Here is a 20,651-nt window from a genome sequence, read left to right as displayed (position 1 = left end):
TATTAGAATTCTCTAATCTGCATTTTACAGCCTGAGATTAAATTGCTCTAGAAAGAGCAACTCAAGAGAAAGATTTTTAAAAGCCCAAGTCAGGTCTCAATAGAAAAGATCTGCCTGAGGGAGAATCCAAGAGGATCGTTCCCTCCAGGGAAATCCCTGCCAGGATTTGGAATGGATATTAGCAGTAACGGGATAGTATACAGTGCAGCAAATAGGTGCCACAAGCACCTGTAAAAGCAGCTAGGGACTGGGTTTTGCCTAATTGGACCTGAGACTGTATCACAGCTCAGAATTAGAAGAGCTATGGTTTAGAATCAACTTAAACTCACTCCTTTTTTTCTTGGGTGCTAATTCCTGGTGTGACACTGCCATTTCATCCTGAAATACCCATGCTAATACCTTCAAAGCTACCTTGGTTTACAGATATTTTACACTGCTATTAATATGCCCTGCTTCTCAGGTAAGACAGTTTACTCAGATGAAGCTCTGCCCTTTCATGGGTATAATGCTTCTAAGGTAATTTAGAGCTGGCTTAAATATTTCTAAATTTTACATTTTGTACGGTTTTATATTGTACGATACATTGACAAACAGCTCAGAATTATATCCATAGCGTTTTACCAGCAGTCAAGCAGTACTGGACAGAAATATTTATTGATGGTAGACTTTAATACAGTAATTCAAATTTCATTTAGTTGTAATTCACCAGAAAATGAGTGCTTTAGGCAGTAAATCTGCCCTCAAGATACATTAATATTTAATATGTGCAATGACTTGGGAGATGTGATATTTCAATTGAAAATCAATATGACTGTAAAATCCTTGTGCTTGTGACTTTTTATCATTTTGTTTTATTTCGATGATCTCTCCATAAAATATGAAGCTGCAATTACAATCAAAGATGAGCACTCAAGAAAAGGGAACAAGCAACGCTCTCCAAAAGAGCAACTTTCTTCCTGAAAGGAAAAATTCCTCTGCTTTTGATGACTCTTTTCTTATAGCAACTCATTAGTGTTTTTAAATTAATTTCAAGTTGCTTACTGTCCTGGATAATCAATTTGTTTAAAATATGAACGAAATACATATATAGATAAAATACTTACTGAGCTATCTTAGCCACTAAGACTGCTGCATGTAAACATCCCCAAACTCCAGCCTGAGAAAGAAATTTCTGACTAATATCAGTCGATCTTTCAACTGCAAAGCAGTCTGTAGCATTTTTTGGAAAACCTAACTCTTGCCAGTTGTTAAGAGCATCAGCAATGTTAAGTGTTTCATCAAGGGCTTGACACCAATATTTAAAAGCAACTCTGTAACACATAAAAAACATACTCATCATATTGCTGACATTTTCCAAAGCAGAAGATAAGACTCACTTCATTCTACCTTTATTGCCTGAGTTATAACTAATTCCGATTAGGTCAAAAGCTGAAATATACTTTCTACAACGCAAAAAGATACCATACCTGGTCAACAGACTTATTGGGACTTATAATAAAATTAAATTGTCAAGCAATAAATATTATTTCCTAAAACCACATAGAGATCCTTAATTAATTTATTTAAATGCAATTAGCCAGATAAGAAAAATAAACAATTTCTAGAAACAAAGCCTCTCAAAATATAGCTAATAGTGAGTTAGAAGAAAGAAGTCATATGGACTTGCGGACAGTACAAGAACGTACAAGACAGTTGAAGGGTATATGAATGCCAATTAAAAAAATGAAATCATGTTCTTTTTTAATCCAATAACTATGTACCTTTTGTTTCCAGCATAAAAGTGAAGATTTCCAAGTTCATGTAGAGCCTGAACCTTGAGGTCTCTCTGGTTGTTTATTTCAAGGATTCCTGTTATTTATTTTTTAATCAATAATAAAAAAATATTGTCACATCATTAAATCCGTTACTGAATCTTGAAAAAATTTTGCATGAGAAGTAGACAGGCATTCACATGTAATTCAGTGCATTAATATTTTTGTAAAGATTTATTGGGCTTGTATATTTTACCATCAAATGTACAATTTCTTATTTTTACTAAATTTAAAACAAGAGTAGGATGTATTTACACACCTGTTTACCTAAGCTTTTTTATTTTTGTTTTCTCAGACTTATCAAATTTCTTCATCTTCAAGAGATAAACCGTGAAGCAGGCCATTGACCGGGGCCCTGCTAAACAACACTGCCTACATATAGCACAGTAGCACTGCCCTTGTGATTTCTACATCCCTTACTTCAAATAAAACCACTTATGGCATCTGTTGACCTGCTACACTTCACCTGTTATGTCACACAGCTAAAACAGGTAAGCTGTAACTCTGTAACTGTATGAGTAAAGCCATGCTACAATGCAAGATGGAAGCCAAGCAATGAGGTCTCATATTCAAATGCACAGACCCCGAAAGGTCTGTTTCCTAGAAAAAAAAAAAAACAACCTATCATTGAATTGAAATTAATCTGCTGTACATTACAGCAGATTTTTAATTTGGGATTAATCAGTATAATACCACTGAAGTAACACTTTTTCATAAAATGAGATAACTGTAGAGGTTATGAACCAACTACTGGCTTGTTTAGGATCTAATGCAGATTTTCTGAATCAACAGAAAGAAGGTTATATATTTCTGGAAACCACCTTTCAGACAGTTATAACTGACAGAGGAAAATAACACTGGAATAAACATATACGAACACAGATAGGCAGAATGATATTACATGTTAGCTGTACACAGAAATTTATTTTTAAAATTACCGATTGTTTGTTCATAGGAAGAGATAATGACTGAAAGCTGTGACCGTGGTATTGGTTTACTCTCAACCATACTGGCGAAATTAAATTTTTCTTGAGAAATGTCACGTGGTGTTGGTAAAAATAGCAGTTCAGGTCCCACACTAAATTCCAGCCTTCTCTTTGAAGAGTTATAACAGCTGACTCTTCTTTCAGCATTTTCTAGGTCAGAAAAGTGGTTTATACAGTCAGTTTGGAGAAGTATTGTACTATTTCCAGCACCACAAATATTTCTCAAATATTATTCAAATAAATGCATGATTCCTGTGTGCCCTATTTTTATCTGGTTTCCTATGCTATGATTCTGTCTTTGCATCTCCTAATAAAACTTATTGGACATAACTTGTTTGTCAATCCAACCAAATGAAAATATATGTCCTGTTAGAGAAAGAAACTCAGGAAGATCTGCCAGTCAGTTGTCTGACAGAAGTTTGGCTGCAGACAGACAAGTGACACAACTGGATGAAAAAATAAATTTATCATCCAACCATGAGACACAAATCATAGGAAATCAGGCTTAGAGATTGTGCTTACACAACGTCATAACTTTATAATCTATGCTTTTTCTAATTGTCAATAACAACTAAAACTTGATTTTTAAAAAAAAATCTATTCCTTTCACTGTATACTATTTTAACTGCATATACACTTTATTAAGTGAGAAACAAATAAATAACTCGCCTTGTGTGTGTGCAAGAAATAATGAAAGTAGTTTTCTGCTGTGCCTCAGTGCTCTGCTGTGATGTTTAGTTTTTTGCAGAGTTTCTCTAAAACATTTCAGTGTATCATTCACATCAAGAGGTACATAAACTAGAGCTTTTGCTTGACTGCAATCTAAAAGGAATTAAATTATGAAGAACAATTTTAGATTACATAAATATATATTTTTAGTAAATCACCCCACAAAACATATATTTGAACAATTTCACAACTTCAAAACTAAAATATATTAATGTAATTGTCACCTTTTTTTCCTGTTGGATTATGAATTAAAGCAAAATTATTAAGCACCAGGAACACTTTGAGCATTTTATCTTTTTCAGTGCTAAATTTTAGTTGTCACATGACATCTATATTCCCTGAATTACATTTGCCCTGGGCACGTATCAGCTCAGTCCTCTGCTCTGAATTCTGGCGTCTGAAAAAAGTCTGGAAACATGTTTTACTACAGCTGGTGATCCCATTTACTATAATTCCATAGTTTCTCTTTACCAAACCTGTGAGTTGGCATGCTCTCTCCACTGACTGCATAGTATTATCTACTCTTACATACAACATTATTTTTTGTTTAATGACTTTTCTCAGCTGAATTCAACACAAAGCCTTGTGTGCAACGCCTTGACATCTCTGTGATATGAGGAACTATGCTTTACAGATTGTCATTAATGACTATAAAACTTTAATCCTGACTGGAAAGTACAACAACTGTTGGTAAAAGAGCTGTTTTGTCACTTTATAGTTTACTTCAGTTTTTCTATTGAGTCTATTAATAACAGTGCAGGTATCTGGGTATATTGCTGGATATCCAACAATACAGACAAAAAACTGGATCAAGACCACCAAGCTCACTCAACATACTGTAGGTCATCTGGCATCTGGATGACAATTGCTTTTCTCTGCTTTCAGATACAGTCTGAATATATTTGGAAAGATCTTGACAACATTACTATCCATCCAAATTATCAAGAATAATAATTTGAAGACAAAACTGAGTTTATATTAAAAGAAACAGATTATAGGAGCAATGGAAGACCTATGATAAGGAGGAAAAAAAATATTTGGTTTGGGAGAAAAGAGAATTCGCGATACTGAAATGTGCTCTGACCTGTATAATCATTTTTCATCTCAGGACAGAAAAGGCATCCAGGAAAAATCTGTTCACTAGCAGAATGGGTGACAGGCAGGTGTAATTGCTGCCCTATGTAGTTTCTGCAACTCATCTAAAAAACAAGTTTTGTTTCACGTTAATTGAATAAGATTCAGAAAAATCAATGTTTCATACTTAAAATTAAGTATCTAAATACACAGTCATATGACAAAATAAAAGAGAATTAATTTACAAAGACACCAATGACCCATAACTAGTATCCATGTCAGGTAGAGGCGAAAAATTCACCTAAATATTGGATGTAACATATAAGTGTGTAAACGTTAATGAATTAAACTGGTATTTGCCATAATCATGAGCAACTTGTTGATGTTCAGCATGCATTCCACCTTTCTTTGTCTGGATAAATGCATGCTTGCAAAGAACTTGTCAGAGTAAGTATGCCTAAAGGGCACACTGCCTGTAAAGCACAATGGAATGCTGCACAGGGATATACAAAATAGCTCTAAGCAAATAACAGAAGCAGTCTAAGCCTCTCAGAGAAGTGAACTTCCAGACTTCTATTAAGGGCTAATCCAGCACAGACATTTTATTTTGCTAATGTAGCTACATCACTTCAGAAGCAGAAGAACCAATTCAGAGCTAGTTCTAGTGTCTCTGAATGGCACTGCATTGCGAAATGTAGCCATAGCCTCCACATTTCTAACCTGACGGTGTCTTTTTTGAACAATCCTTATTACTATTATCTAACATTGGTCTTTATTCTGTAAGTTGTCTTTCAAAACTATGATTACTTTTCCACATTGCTCACATTACAGAAGTATGTGGTGGTTTGCCACACTGCTCTTTTTATAGACAAAGGACTATGTTCTGAACAGCAGGGCTGGAAAGAAGTCAGCAGGAAACAGCCTCTGTAAGAGAGACAAAACAGAGCACCTCAGCTGCCCTTCGCGAGCCCGGAGTGCCTTCTGAGTTCCTGCAAGCCCTGGGCAGCAGCGTGCTGTCTCTAGGCAAGGCGGTGGCTCCTGAACCCCATGTTCATGTTCAGAACATAGCCGTTTGGAATTCCAAACCCCGCTTTCCCCCTCTCCTTCAAGTCCTGTGTTTATATTAGTAATAGAAACATACTAAAAATATCTACCATGTGACTGACTATAGCACAACTTCTTAGAAATAAACCTTAGGTTAAAAAAAGAAGAATTCTCATTTTTAATAGCTAATGTCATGAAAAATTTACAAGTGGCAATGCCAGCTTACTAAACACACATAGCCATGGCTTTTAATGAGAGGAATTTGCTGAGCAGCTCAGTTTTTTTTGTTGGTGATCAAGGTTTTCAAGTTTTTTATTGGTACTACCAATGTTTGAGTTAAAGTAAATTTGATCAGTTTTGGTTTTAGGAGCAGCGTTTCAATGCAGAAACAAAGCATTCTCTTGTATTTAATTGCAATTAATCACAAAGGTTGTGCAATATCCAAATAAATGTTTTCACGTTAAAAGAGCAGCATCAAGAACTAACATGAAATTAAATTTAGGTTCATAATATGGAATGGATGGGTATGTTATGCATGTTCTCTGGGTCATCAAGTCCAGACCTCTGCTGTTGCTGGAATCATGTCATATAAGCCTTTTCATGCAGTTCAATCAATTATGTTCATCAATTTATTATAATTTACTATTTGCGAACATTATGGAAAACCATATTAACCTAATCATTGAAAGTATTTCTCTGTATTTAGTTCACATTAAGAGTCAGTACCCAAAGAAGAAATCTGTGGTTCACCTTATGTGCATTATCAGATAGATATTTAACGAAATGAGATTCACGGCTGTCTGGGACACTGAATTGTTGTATCCTTTCCAGCAGCTGCCTCTGAGCATATACCAGCAGCGGACTCACTTGTTCTGTGTATCTCTCACTGAAAAGAAAAAAAGAAAACTCTAGTAATTAAGCAAAATAACTGTATATTTAACTATATAATGTTGCTTTTCAGTATTTATTGGAGTTGGTGTAACTTACTGTGTAAATATGTTAAATTGTACAGCTATGTGCACTAGTGCTTCCCACTTCTTCATTTGATATAACAATTCTATTGTTTTAAGAATCAGATTACATGTCCATTTCAAGTCAACCACATTCACATCATCCAGGGGAGACTGTGGATGGAGATTAGAACCACCATTCTCATCAGTAATACCTCCTAAACAACTGGGAATGCAGAAGTCTCCTTCAGGATCCACAATCTACAGTGAAGAAACATTATTCTATCTGTTATTTTCAAGCTTGTTTTTAGGACAAAACAAATTATAAAGATTAGAAAATACTGTAATCCTCTAAAATCTTGTTACAGAGAATAATGTGCAGATATCAGAATACAATGCAAGAGAAAGAAAACTATCTGTACTCATGATCATAAAGAGTATACTGTCTTAATAAAAATATCTGTTACCTTAAGAGACCTGCTTGCTTGTAATTCAGTTATCATATCAATGATCATGTCTGATGCCAAATAAAATGGCAACCAGATGGTGTCCCTAAGAAAACACCTGGTAATGCGGAATGCATCCGTATGGGAATGTGAATGGTTAGCAATCAATTGTAATTCTCGAGTATAGTTCCAAAGTTCTCGACAAGCATTTTGAAGCAATGTCCAGTGGCCACCACGGTGGGCAAGAACCTATGCATATAATTAAAAATATAATTATACTTTGGAAATACAGAAATTCAAAGCTTCATTCTTTTATTGCAAAGCTTAGGTATAAGTAATCTTTCAAAATTACAGTCCATGGGTAATTCTTAATAACAGATCATTCAATATTTCAATTTATATAAAGCATTATAGAACCTTAATTTGGAAATTTTCATAGAAACACTAATTTATAATTGAATTTAATTATTGCTCTTGGTGTGAGAGTAAGAAATAAAATTAATTCACACCACATATGCATATGTTTTTAGAAGGGTTTACAAGAAGAGTAGTCAGTCTACATTTCCTTTCAATCACTGGTCCTTCTGTTTATACTACCCAAGACATTCACTAAGGCTTGTAAAGGGAAAGGTAAGTCTGCAAGTGTTTTCAGAAAGTTTTAAGAAACATGAGAATGAAAGTTACAAAGACTAAATGAAAAGTAAAACATTTATATAAATTATTATATGTTTGGTAGAAATACACATTACAATAGGTGATATTAGAAGGGGGGTGGTTAGTAGATCGAGAGAGGTCCTTCTTCCCCTCTACTCTGCCCTGGTGAGACCGCATCTGGAATATTGTGTCGAGTTCTGGGCCCCTCAGTTCAAGAGGGACAGAGAGCTGCTGGAGAGAGTCCAGCGTAGGGCAACTAAGATGATTAAGGGAGTGGAGCATCTCCCTTATAAGGAAAGACTGAGGGAGCTGGGTCTCTTTAATTTGGAGAAGAGGAGACTGAGGGGTGATCTTATTAGCGTTTATAAATATATAAAGGGGGAATGTCATGAGGATGGAGCCAGGCTCTTCTCAGTAGCAACCAATGATAGGACAAGGGGTAATGGATTCAAGCTGGAACACAAGAGGTTCCACTTAAATCTGAGAAGAAACTTCTTCTCAGTGAGGGTGACAGAGCACTGGAACAGGCTGCCCAGGGAGGTTGTGGAGTCTCCTTCTCTGGAGACATTCAAAACTCGCCTGGACGCCTTCCTGTGCAACCTCATCTAGGTGTTCCTGCTCCAACAGGGGGATTGGACTAGATGATCTTTTGAGGTCCCTTCCAATCCCTAGCATACTGTGATACTGTGATATGTCTGACATATTTCATACACTGTACTTGCACATTTTGCAGAAGATGAGAAATCACTGCTTTTTCCCACGTAAGTTTTTTTTAAGTTTCTTAAGTGTGGATTTTTTTAATGTAGAAAGTAGTAAGTATTGTAATGTAATGCTTAGTAACAAATAAAATGTTTAACAAGAAAGTTTACCTTACCACTGCCCTTCTTAAATGCAAAAAGATTTTTGTAAAATGCTCCAATAAAATGGTATTTGACAGAAACTGGTTGTATTCTTTGGGGGAATGAGAGACGGATGTTTCTGTATTGTTTGTCATTTGAGTTCCAGTCATATCTGTTCCACTCAGTTTAATGCTGTGCTCAGAAGATTTATCTGTACCTGAAGACAAAAAATTCTCTGGTTAAAAATTAATTAAGTTCTCAAAAAAGTAAAAAAGAAAATATTATCAGCCAGCTAGGATTTTCCTGTGGCAACTAAATACTGAAATGTTAGGAAATGCCAATGTTAAGGTTATCATATTTATAAGGTTATGATATTTAAAATATAAAATGCTTCTACTTAAGTGTTGGGAGAAGCAGGGATTAAAAAAAGTTTGAGCAAAATAATAATATGTACCAAAGTAGTTTTCAGCCTCAAAGCCAAAATACAACCCTCATAGAAGTTAACAAGTTTTAGGAAAAAATCACTGCATGGCAAGCTCTCAAGAACCTTTCTGAAACTGAGGCTTCTTAAAAGAAGTTAAGAAGAAGGGAAGATTTGTGACAAATTCTGTGGTATGTTAGAATTGCTTCATTATTTTATCCAACACCAAATATCCTCCAAGGGGAAACACAGAGGTTCATGGTAGTGGGATACAGTAATATCCGAGCTATAGGTTTCAGGCAGAAGCTAATTTCAAGCTAAACTCTATGGCAAACTACACACTTGGTGAAATCCTTTCATTTAGAAAGGATTTCATTCAGAAGCTGCAAAGGCTAGGAGGTAATAAACAGGATTTTCATTAGTTTTCAGCAACTTTCGGTGACTCAGTTCTCAGTGACTTGTAAGCATCACAACAAAAGAGTATAACTAAAAGTAAGCTCTTGCAAAGAAAACCAGCGAATTCAACTGCTAGTTTTTGTCATACCTCCTCGGGAAAGGCAAAGAGGCTGGTTGATTCCTAACTTAGGAAATCCTACATGGAATGTTAGGAGAACTTTGCTCTCTACTGCTGTGGCAAGAATGTGTTACCTGAAGGGCTACTGAAAAGACCAGGCCTGATTTCTTCTTGAACTTATGGTGGCTAGCCAGACTACTTTGTGTTGACTTGTGTGTTACCACCACCATCTTAGGTAATCAAAGTCCTGTATTTCACAATTACCTACACACAGGAGCCTTTCTGCTCCTGTTGAAACCTTAAAGGATGTTATTGAAAATCACTGCGATAATAGAAGAGTCAAATGTGAAAAACAGAGAATTGAAGTAAAAATAGTAGAAGATAAAAAATTGATCCTGAGGTAGCCTCTGCCACAGGAAAACACTGGGGAGCAAGTCATGGAGAAAGAAACCTAAATTATTCTACTTGAAATTTGAAAGCTAATAATAAACTTCAGTCTATAATTTCAAGACTTACAGAATGACCCAAGAAGTTGTTGACCTGTTAGGAAATCTAAAGGAAACTACAGACTAATTAACAACCACAGAAACTGATAAAAATTACCATTGCATTTAGCATAATGTGGAATATTATCAATTTAATAGGTCTAGGTAGCATGGCTTCTGCAAAACAAAAGCTACTATCACTGATTTATTAGAATTTATACACTTGTTACTGAAGTATAGGATAAAGAATAACCACTTGATAAAAAGTAACATATTGACATATTTATCAATACAATAAACAATGTTCAGAGTTATTGTAAATGCCCGATTGTTGACTATGACTTCATTTATACCAGGTATGCCAGAAAGAGAAAATACAGAGGATACTTTTGAAATCCAGAAACACCTTCTCTTTAAATTGGCATGAGTGCTTTTCCAAAGGGGTTGTGGAGAACTAATGATGGAGGTCAGGATAGAAATTAACAGAAAGAAAAAGGTAAGTTGAAACTGATTCCAGTTGTGCACCCATTAGAAGTTCTTACAAGTTTGTTTTTCGGTCATTCCTGACTTTTTAAGGAGAGGAGGAGTTGGTGTTCTTGTGTTATTCTCTGCGGCTTCTCTCACCACTACAGTGCCAGAATTATTTAATGAGAATATTTCAGGATCCAAAATATTGTACCTGCAGAATAGCAGAAAAAAAAATAAGGCACAAAAAAGCCCTCCAGATATAATATTAAAAAGAATTCTGATATACACAAACTCAAAATTCAGTTTCACAAAAGTGAGTTTTGATTGCTTTCCAGCACCTTGAGGAATCAGAAATAATGAATGACAGCCAAAAGTTATAAGGAACCAAAAAATAGCATAGTATAATATATTTCAAAACTTTCATCTGATCAGTCTAGTGAGTAACCAAAAACGTGCATGTTACCCACCATACGATGGAAAAAAAAACTTTTTACAAAGTAAATTAATTTGCATTTGGAAGCTGAACTGTTCACATGATAAACTGATGACATTGTAATTCAAGCTGTTTGTGTTAATGGCAAAACCACAATAATCTATATTAACAGCAACCATTGATAATGCAGTAAGATATACCTGTCCAGACGCCATGAACCACAAATTCCAATGTTATATTGCTCTTCCAGTTTCTTTTTAAATAAGTTGTAGTGTGCAACTGCCAGATAGATATTCATCTGAGACCTCCAGGGCATCTCTTCAAGACATACTTGATGAAACTTCTTTCGGTTTAAGTAGTTACTCACAATTGGTTTCAGCAGTACCACTAAGGTGTGACGAGCTACCTTTTGCAACTCTTCCTTGCATTTCCTAAACCCAAATACATGAAGTAACAAAAAATGAAACTGTTTTCTTGAAGTTCTAGAAAAGAGTATCATGATAAAGATACACAGAAGTGTCCCATTGCATATCCACATATGTTTATTAACTCAGAAGCATATGATATAATTTTACTACAGTCAAGAAAAGCAATTGTACTTTCCCTCTTTAAGTGTGCTTAACACACACTAAATCCTATTTTATATTTTACCAACTTCCATAAGATGTTTGTCTTAGTATTTACAAAAAGTTTAGCTCTGTGTTTGAAGTTATTTGTACCTGAATCATCCGAACAGATTATTATAGCAAATACAGTGTGTTTCACGCAGTCTGTACAGTAGATGGAGGGTCTGCTATTATACTGTAAATTTGGATCGTTCATTTTATTGCTGTGTTTTGGTAGCTAATCATCCTCAGTGTGAAGAAAACATTTTATTTGAAATGTGGATGCCTGGCTTTAATTTCCAGTCATAGATTTTTTTTATGTTTCTCTGCCAGATCAAACAATTCTGTATTACCCACCATTTTCTCTCTGTGAAGATGCACATAATGCTGTAGTCAAATCAAATCTCATTGTTTCTTTTTTATAAACTGTAAACTGGTCCCTTTATCAATCTAAATTATTTTTCTGCCTCTTTTCCACCTTTAAAATGTGGGCAGAACAGCATACCATATGCAATGTTCTTATATTATACAGCAATATTATTATGTAAGATACAAAAGACTAGCTGAAAGAGCAAAAAGCCCAGCATAAGTTAAACACCCCCTCTTCCAACAAAAAGCCATGAAAATCATGTTAAGGTGGGGTTTTTTTCTGTCAAGAAGGAAAAATGGACAGTTTAGGTAAATATTTAGAAGATAGCATCTGGAAGACTTTTTTGAGGTTTTTTATTTAAAACATTCCAGAATCATTTATGTGATTGCTTACATTCAGATATTTCTAGTTTTCTACTTGCTAGTTGCTAGATGCATAAGTGACCAAAGCAACGGGTAATGAATACTACAAATTGTTTTAGATCAGAAGGTCCCTTTATTAGCAAGTTAACCAAATATATACAATAATCTACCAAAAGAAGAGGTGGATGAATTTTCATTTGTTTCTATCAAGGAACAGTTTTCTGAAAGCTACAGAACAGATAATCCAAAAAGACTAGCAAAAGGATGATAAAAATCACTCTGAAAGTACTTGAACATCAGGAACAAATATATATTCTTTGTTTTGTTTCTAACAGGTAAGCTCCCCAACACAGTTTGAAAAGCAGTATAGCACGCAGATTAACATAGCTTTTCCACCATGATGAAGTGACATGCTCAAGCTAACACAACTGAAATAGTCTTTGATCATTAATAAAAATACCTCAAAATCTTCAATAGTTATTATCTGAAGTAGAAATGAGAGAGATTTTGTTCTCTTGAGTGGAATTTCATACCAAACTAAAACAGAAAAGTGAGTGAACTGTGTACAAATTCATTCCTTTGATAGAAAACAGTTTTAAAATACACCCTTCATTATAAACTAAATTTTAGTCAAAATATTTTGGTTCTGTATATAAAGCTGATGACTTAGGTTCATTTACCTTTGTGCTTCTGGAGATACCATTATGTTCGGATGTTTCATGAAATACTGTCTAAGAGTCTGTCTTTTTCTAATAGGACTCAAGGCTTCTTTTCTTGGTTTCTTCAAAGTTGATGACTCTGGTTTCTTTAAAGGTGAGGTCTCCACACTCTTTAAAGAAATATTCCATGAAAATCTTAAATATACTTCAAATACTTACGTATATCTGCGTTATCAATTATTTGAGGTATACAGCAGTTTGGCTTATGCGGGAACAGAACAGAACAGAAAATAAATTCTGGAGCTGTTTGTAAAAATAAGACAGCAAAAGAAATACATAATATTCCAGAAAGCTTTGCAATTTTTCTGGAAGGTATATGTCAAACGCCTTACACTAAGAAGCCAGCCAGGTTCCCAAATTTTTTTTTCACATACCAGTGTTTTTCATCTCAAAAATACTGATACTTCTTTTGCTATTATTATAAATAGTAAATCTTTGCAATGCAAAATCTGAGAAAGAAAACTCTTTCCCTAATCTACCTTAGATGCTAGCAGTATTAACGTATTACTAGAGGGTTATGAGGGAGAAAAATCTTCCTCCAAAACAATACAAATCCATTAAGAGTATTTTTACCTTCCAATAAAAGCAAAAATTTATTTTAAAAAAAGTTCTGAACAGAAAACCTTTATTGTGCAATTAGGATAGCTGCACAAGGAGTTACTCATGAAAAAGTATAAGTACAACATATTGTACAAAAATGCCTAAATCGATCTCCTTTTCTTAATGTGACGGTAGCCAAGGTACTTCCTATTAACATACTGTTTTCTCTAAAGGGAGCTGCTTTCATTGATTTTGGAATGCATTACGCTGACTCATCTCAAATTCCTTACAATTGTTGGTCCTTCAGATAAATCCCATGCGAACTTTCTTCCTGGTTTTAGGAGTGCAGAGGTGAGCTAGAGTTTATATCCCAAAGTTTAGTAATTATGCATGACTAGCTGAGGTTTTTATGACACAGGTTTTAAAAATTTATTTTTGTGCTTATGGTATTGCTGCCCAGTAAAAAGACATACATGACTCCTTAAAAAATAAAACTCACTTTCTGAAACTCTGCCATTCCTGTAGTGTATCTCTCTGTGCCTTCTGGCAGAGTGGGAGAAGTTGTTTCTTGTGTTGAAATTCCATTAATGCAGAGAAGGTGGTCATTCCTCCTGACAAACAAATAATATTAAAATCATCATCATCATCATCATCATGTTAAACTCCTTTCATAGTTGAAGGTTCATATTTGGGAACAGGTAGAGCATGTCCAATTCCTATTTCATTGGGATATTTAAATTCAGCAAGTTTTCTTTCCTTCTTCCCCTTCAAAAAATAAGTTGTTCTCACTTTCAAGGTTTATTATAGAAATCTGAATGTATAGGTAACAACTATCTCACCTTCCTAACTCCTAGTAAAACAAAACAGTTCACTTCATTACCCATGGAATTCTGCAAAGAATTTCTTCATGTCCGATTCTTTTGGTCTTTTGTAACAGCAATTCCTGTTCCCTATAATACATCTCCTTATCATTGATTATTTACTTTTCAAATTTTAGAAAAACTGGTGTGCCTTTTTAACAAAGTTTTAGTTACATTTCTTTTGAATACATTTAGGTAAGTGTCTACAATTTGGTTCCACTTATCTTCAGTACAGATTTTTTTTGAGACAGTACAGTAGGCCCTGACCAGTTTGCTTTTGATTCAGCCCAACACACTTTTCTAAATTATCTCACTGCTCCATAATAATACAGCAAATGGCCATATTAGCAAGTGGTGTCTGTGAAAAGGAAAATCATGGAAATTGTTCATGGCAGACAGGAGTTTTGAACAGACACAGCCAAGGGACAAGTCTCCATGTATAATGAGGTCACAATACAATATTTTCTGTAGCTATATAGTCCTCTGTGTTCATGGAACTTCTGCATACAGGAGCCATGAAAATAGCTCCAAATGGGTCTTCTACTAGGTACAATTTACAGTTTCTGCTATAACTGTGACAGTGGTGAACTTAAGTATTATTTTTTCACTACTACTCTAATAGATATCTACCTTTTCAAGTAAATTTGCACATTGCCTGCCCATTCCAGAACACATTGAAACTTCTCTTCATTCAGGATTTTGTGCAAAACTTGAACAAAGAATTCAAGAAAACGTGACTTCTTTCTGAATTTCATCACTGTAATAAAGTAACAAATAATTAACACAGGTTTTGTATTAATGCTGTAAAAGGTTTCTGAATTCAGCTATAATTACAGTTATGTATGTCTCAAAGCACCTATTTAGGCCATGTTGCATGCTGATGAAGAAAAGGCATACCGATACTAAAATCGGGTAGGTCACGATACAAAACAGCAGGTGCTAAATACTACTTCTTGGGCCTGGGCATCCAGAATCACAAGTTCACTCTATTTACACTCCTAGAATGACAAACGTTCTAGGGACTGAGAAAAGAGGTTTGGAACTGTTTTTGTATCATGCAGTACATAGTGCGAAAATATTCAACATGCCTAATTGTACACATGCCTGAAAATCCTGAAGAAACAATAAAGCAAGTATAAACAGAGTAACTGCAACTTATTCACTTAGGTTGTTCTTCTTAGTGACAGTCACATTAGTGTAAAAGCATCACACAGTTCTCATTGCAGCAGTGTTGTCTAGATTTTAGGCAGCTTTTTAATTGTTTGAAAACTGCTTTTACTGTTTGGCTGTCTTCATAATTTTTTACCATCAAAAAATAAATAAATATTTATCCTGTCTGAAAGCTATACTAATTTCACAGGCTGGGCTCCATTGTTATTTTGAACACCAGTATTAAAAAAAAAATCAAAGCAGTGGCAAAGGCCACATACCAGAATCATAAATCCTATTTCAAAAACACAAGTGTACTCAGACTTTTGGGAGTTCCTCTTTCAGCAACATAATTTAATGTGGAAATGGGGTATCTCAATTTAAAAAGAACATTCCACACAAACAGAATCTTTGAAAACTTGACACAACTTTAAAAAAAGCAGCTTATTTTTAAGGTTATTAGAAAATAAACATTAATCAAATTATTTAAAATATTAATCTTTTATATACTTAACATCAAGATCTAAAATAATTTGTTGCAAGTATTTCATACGCTTCTAAATGGGGCTATATTAAGAACTTAGCTATGTTTTACTTCAATCAGTATATTTGAGAGCAAAGTGAAGAGAAAGCTTCCAAGAGCTTATTCCAGTCAAGACGTAGATAGCTTTACTGGCAACTTTCTGAAGTAAAGGAGCCTTTACAATTAAAATAACCACCAATTATCCTACCTTCTCGATAAGCATTGTTTGATGTCCAACATGAAATTATAGGGTAGAGGAACAAAGGATCTTCCTGTCCTGTAAGCTCTGATCCACGAGCTACATCAATAACCAAATCAAATCCATTATGACAAGCAGTGATAGTGTACAATAGAAACTCTACCTGGAATCGTAACTGAAGACTAGAAAAATCCTTCTTTAGCAAAGAGCTTGCTCTTAAATCTCTCACTGTCATCCAGAGAGAAAATCAAAAGATTGCTCTTTTCTTCTAACATAAGTAGCTGTGCCACTTAAATAATGAAGAGCTTACGGATGTGACTGATGAACTTCCAGGTGCTAGACTAATGAGCAGGATGTCTGGAGTTCATCAGAGGTCTAACAAAGGTCCATACAAATCATCTGTGGAGGAGGCTGTGCAGTAAGGACTTGTCCAAAAATGTACTTAAGGCTATACAGCATGAATTGAACACAAGATACTACTAGTGACAACTGCTTACATACACACTCACCATACGGATAGCATACATAAGTAAATTTTTTTTCTTCACCCAAATATTTATATAAATATATGTATACAAATATAATTCTATTCTATAAATAACATATTAGATATAGGTGTAAATAATACATACAATCTACAGATATAAATAGTATGTATAATATATAGGAGAACAATAACTTGGATTTACACTTCTGAGAGTTAAATACAACTGCATTACCAGCTGATGAGCACCAGAACAATGTTACATGTGCTAGTTGCTATTTTGCCTTAATACAAAAACATGACCTATAAATTTTGTGCCTAGACAAGTTCTGTGGCTGAAAAAGATCAATGCTGCTAGTCCCTGAAGAAAGAAAGGTTAAAAATGCACTCTGGAACAACCAGTTGTGATAGTGGATCAATATCTACACCCTCCACTGGTAGCAGTCAGTTGAAATCTGTTGAATGCAAGTAATTTGCAACTAAATAGGACAGCCAGCAAGACAAGCAGATCTTTTTTATTTTCTTTTTAGGACAAGTCACACCATTTAGTAGTACTCTCTCCTATTTGACAAGTTCAAAAATATGTTCCTTCAAATGAGCATTTTCACAAAGAATAGTACCTCCCAAAATTTTTTAAATGGGAAAACATTTGACATTTCAGAATTTAAATTGTACTGTGTATGAAATATTTTGTTTTTATCAGTTTCTTATGAAAGAGGCGGATTCAGGTCTTTTATATTTTTCTCTTAGACTATCATGAATGGAATGATAAGTGTTGATCCACTTTTAAGGATTTCCTGTGACAATGTTTTTTCCAAAATATTTTAACCGCATGCCCTACAGGCATGCACGTTGTCTTATACCACTATTACATATTTGTATAAGACCAGTTGTAAGCTTTGTTATTTGTTTTGCATAGCCTCAGCAAAAAAATTCGTCTTCAGTTCGTATCCTGAAACTTATTGATGAATGTGGTATTTCAGCAACAGCCACCAAGTATTTGCCAAGTTCTGAAAATGTGTTCTTCTCTGACTGATCAACCCATTAGTTTAACTTTCTATTAAGTAAAAATGAAACATCACTGTATTAAGTAATCAATGTCATTTTCAATTAACTTACAGAATTCATTCATTCTGTAACTTCTTCTACAGGAATGCAGCCATCAGTGTCAGCAGCAAAAAATGAAGGATCAGTGCACAGATGAATGGAATATTCGTGTCACTCTCTTATCCTATTTATTACAGAGTGCTTTCTCTTCTAAGGCAAATGCATGGAGGATTGGACTACATGACCTTTAAAGGTCCCTTCCACCCCAAACTACTCTATGAGTCTATAATACAGAGATGATGGATGATAACAAGAACGTGAGTTGGCAGCATGCCCTTGCAGCAAAGACCAGTTGCATACTGGGCTGTATTAGAAACAGCATAGCCTGCAGGTCAAGGGAAGCGATTATTCCCCTCTATTCAGCACTTGTAAGACCACATCTAGATTACTGTATTTGGTTTTGGACACTGTAGTACAAGACACTGACATACTGGACTAAGTCCTGAGTAGGGCCACCAAGATGACAAGGAGCTAGAGTGCATGACAAAGCAAGAAGAGGCTGAGAGAACTGGGTTTATTCAATCTTAAGAAGAGAAGGCTAAGAGGAGTCTACACTTACCTAATAGGTGGAATACAGAATATGGAGACAGACTGTCCTCATTTATGGCACAAGAGGCAACAGGCACAAGTTGGAAATCAGAAAATTCCAAGTAGATATAAAGAAAACCTTTTTAACCATAAGGGTGGTCAACTATTGGAACAGGTTGCCCATAAAGGTTGCAAAATCTCTTTCTTCAGAGCAATTCAAAACTTGACTGGACAAGTCCCACAGCAACGTGATCTAATTGGACCTGTTTTGAGCAGGGAGCTGGAATAAATGCCTTCCAGAAATGCCTTCTAACCTAAACTATTCTATGATTTTATCCAGGCTCCAAGGAGTACAAGATGCCATGTAAATATAATGGAAGAAAAGTCAGTAGTGGCTCTGTATTTTAAGTTCTAATCACATTTCCTTTATAAGTACTACTTATTAATTCACCTAACTTTGGTAGAACTATTAGCCTGAAAATTCTTGTGCTTAATCCAGACTCTAAAATATTTTAAAGTTGATATATTCATTCCTGAGTTACAAGGTAATGCTAGTATACATGCAGTTCCTTCACAAAGAGGACAATTTCTCTTAACTTTCTTCAGGAAGCCTTTTCTCCACTAAAATTTCCTGCAGTGGTCATTACTACTAGAAATGGTAGGATAGTAAGGTATGCTATAAATGGGCAGTGACCTTTGCCACTGCATTTTCTGATTTAGGAAAATAGAGCAAGCTTAAATAACAGAACCCAATTTACACAGGTTGAGACAACACATATATTTGCAGAACAGAACAAAAATTACCATTCTTTTCTAAGAAGGAACGCGAGTTTTGGTGAAAATGATGAAAAAGATGAATAAAAGTCATTATACACATCACTACCGGGGATAAATAAGATCACTGAAATTATGATTTTTGTTGATTTATCATGGAATATATATGAAATAAAAGTACTTCTTAGGCAAACAATTTTTACAAGTAAAGCATAGAAAAATGCATAGAAAAAAGTAAGAAGTGTTTTAATAGTACACCCACCTGGTTTTGTCAGTTTGAGGAGATTTGATTCAAGAGCACTTAGATTTTCTGTTGCTTTTTCCATTGCAGCTAAATGGCATGTCTTTGCAGAAATGGTCTGAAATATCCAATACTTAGTCATGAAAACTTAGCTTTTACCTAAGTAAACTCAGCAGGTAAATAGTGGAGTTGGGTTAGATCCCAAGCCTTCTAATTCTGTATCTGATAATTTCATCAATATTGTCTTAATTTTCTTTTCAAGTGAAAATTGATGTTCATTAACTTTTTAGTATGGCTGGAGAAACCTGGCCATGATCCATTCTTGACTGATATCCACGGGAGTGAGTGGAGTTGATCTGCCACCAAATACATTTTTAGCGAAGTCCCACATGCTACTACAACATATTTGAACAGATTGTTTGACAAACTATGTTGTTTTCCAGAAAAAATAATATTTAGTAGATTATTTACTGCCTACAGAGATCAAAATCTTCCTCTGGAGAGGAAGGTTTGGTTTTTTTTTTTTTCCACTTCTGAAAATACAATTTTCAGTCAGCCCTTCTTGGCTCAAGATATTATATTGTTCCTACGGTCTTAGATTACTTTCTTTTTTTTGGTTTGAACTTGGCAGCAGCTAACACAAACTCAGCAATAAACAATGGAGAAAATAATTTGTCCTGGATCCTATCAGTGTTCTACAAACTTTATTTCAGAACGCCTTCCCTGTGAGGTGTTTGACTTTTTCTCCCTCTCTCCAATATATCTCAGTTTCATGCTTACACTGTTCCTTTCTTCCTCTCATTATTCCTAATTTCTTACCTTTTTTTCAAATCTCCTCTCTAGTAAAATCTCTTCTAAAACTACTTAAAGAAAAAACAGATAGGAAAGTATGGAGAATCAACACTTTACTCTGATTCTAAGTTGTAGAAAATCCTCACAACCTGATGCATCTCTTTGTAATTTAAGTATTAAGGACTTTGAGGTTGAAAGTTCCTCCTCCATTGAGAAATATTTTTCAGTCTACACAATTCCTAAGTTACTCTTTTATTATGACTCAGTTTCAAGCAGCTGCTACACTAAATGAGAGGCTAAGTTTCTATATTACTTAGGATATTTTTGCTCTTCTTTACTTACAATTAGTTACAATTCACAACTTTACTACAATTATTTAATTATTTTTTCTGTCTAATAAGCATTCCTGCAACCTATATGTAAAGATCAGTTATAGATGCTTGTATAAATATCTGCATGATTCCCATGGTTCTGAACTGTAATACTGCTAACCCCCCTTGAGTTCACAAGATGAGACCCTGTACCCGCTGCAATGTGCAACTGT

The 20,651-nt window shown here is 34.8% G+C and overlaps 1 protein-coding gene across 1 annotated transcript in view; it reads right to left on the bottom strand.

Moving 5' to 3' along the window:
• CFAP54 (cilia and flagella associated protein 54) overlaps window positions 1-20,651 on the bottom strand; it is a gene marked incomplete at both ends in the record, with an annotated part of 116,113 nt that overhangs the window by 43,349 nt on the left and 52,113 nt on the right. Inside the window, 18 exon segments of the mRNA XM_082498212.1 lie at window positions 1,104-1,310; window positions 1,761-1,848; window positions 2,750-2,947; window positions 3,467-3,619; window positions 4,611-4,725; window positions 5,669-5,700; window positions 5,703-5,712; window positions 6,395-6,530; window positions 6,632-6,855; window positions 7,062-7,289; window positions 8,569-8,750; window positions 10,496-10,632; window positions 11,055-11,285; window positions 12,872-13,020; window positions 13,950-14,061; window positions 14,941-15,067; window positions 16,191-16,280; window positions 19,337-19,433. Of these exon segments, the coding sequence (XP_082354338.1) occupies window positions 1,104-1,310; window positions 1,761-1,848; window positions 2,750-2,947; window positions 3,467-3,619; window positions 4,611-4,725; window positions 5,669-5,700; window positions 5,703-5,712; window positions 6,395-6,530; window positions 6,632-6,855; window positions 7,062-7,289; window positions 8,569-8,750; window positions 10,496-10,632; window positions 11,055-11,285; window positions 12,872-13,020; window positions 13,950-14,061; window positions 14,941-15,067; window positions 16,191-16,280; window positions 19,337-19,433 (2,516 nt within the window).

Source organism: Vanellus vanellus (assembly GCF_965231255.1).
Source record: "Vanellus vanellus genome assembly, chromosome: 1".
Taxonomy (NCBI): domain Eukaryota; kingdom Metazoa; phylum Chordata; class Aves; order Charadriiformes; family Charadriidae; genus Vanellus; species Vanellus vanellus.
Note: the sequence above shows the minus strand (reverse complement) of the source record. Positions and strands in the feature narration are given on the sequence as shown.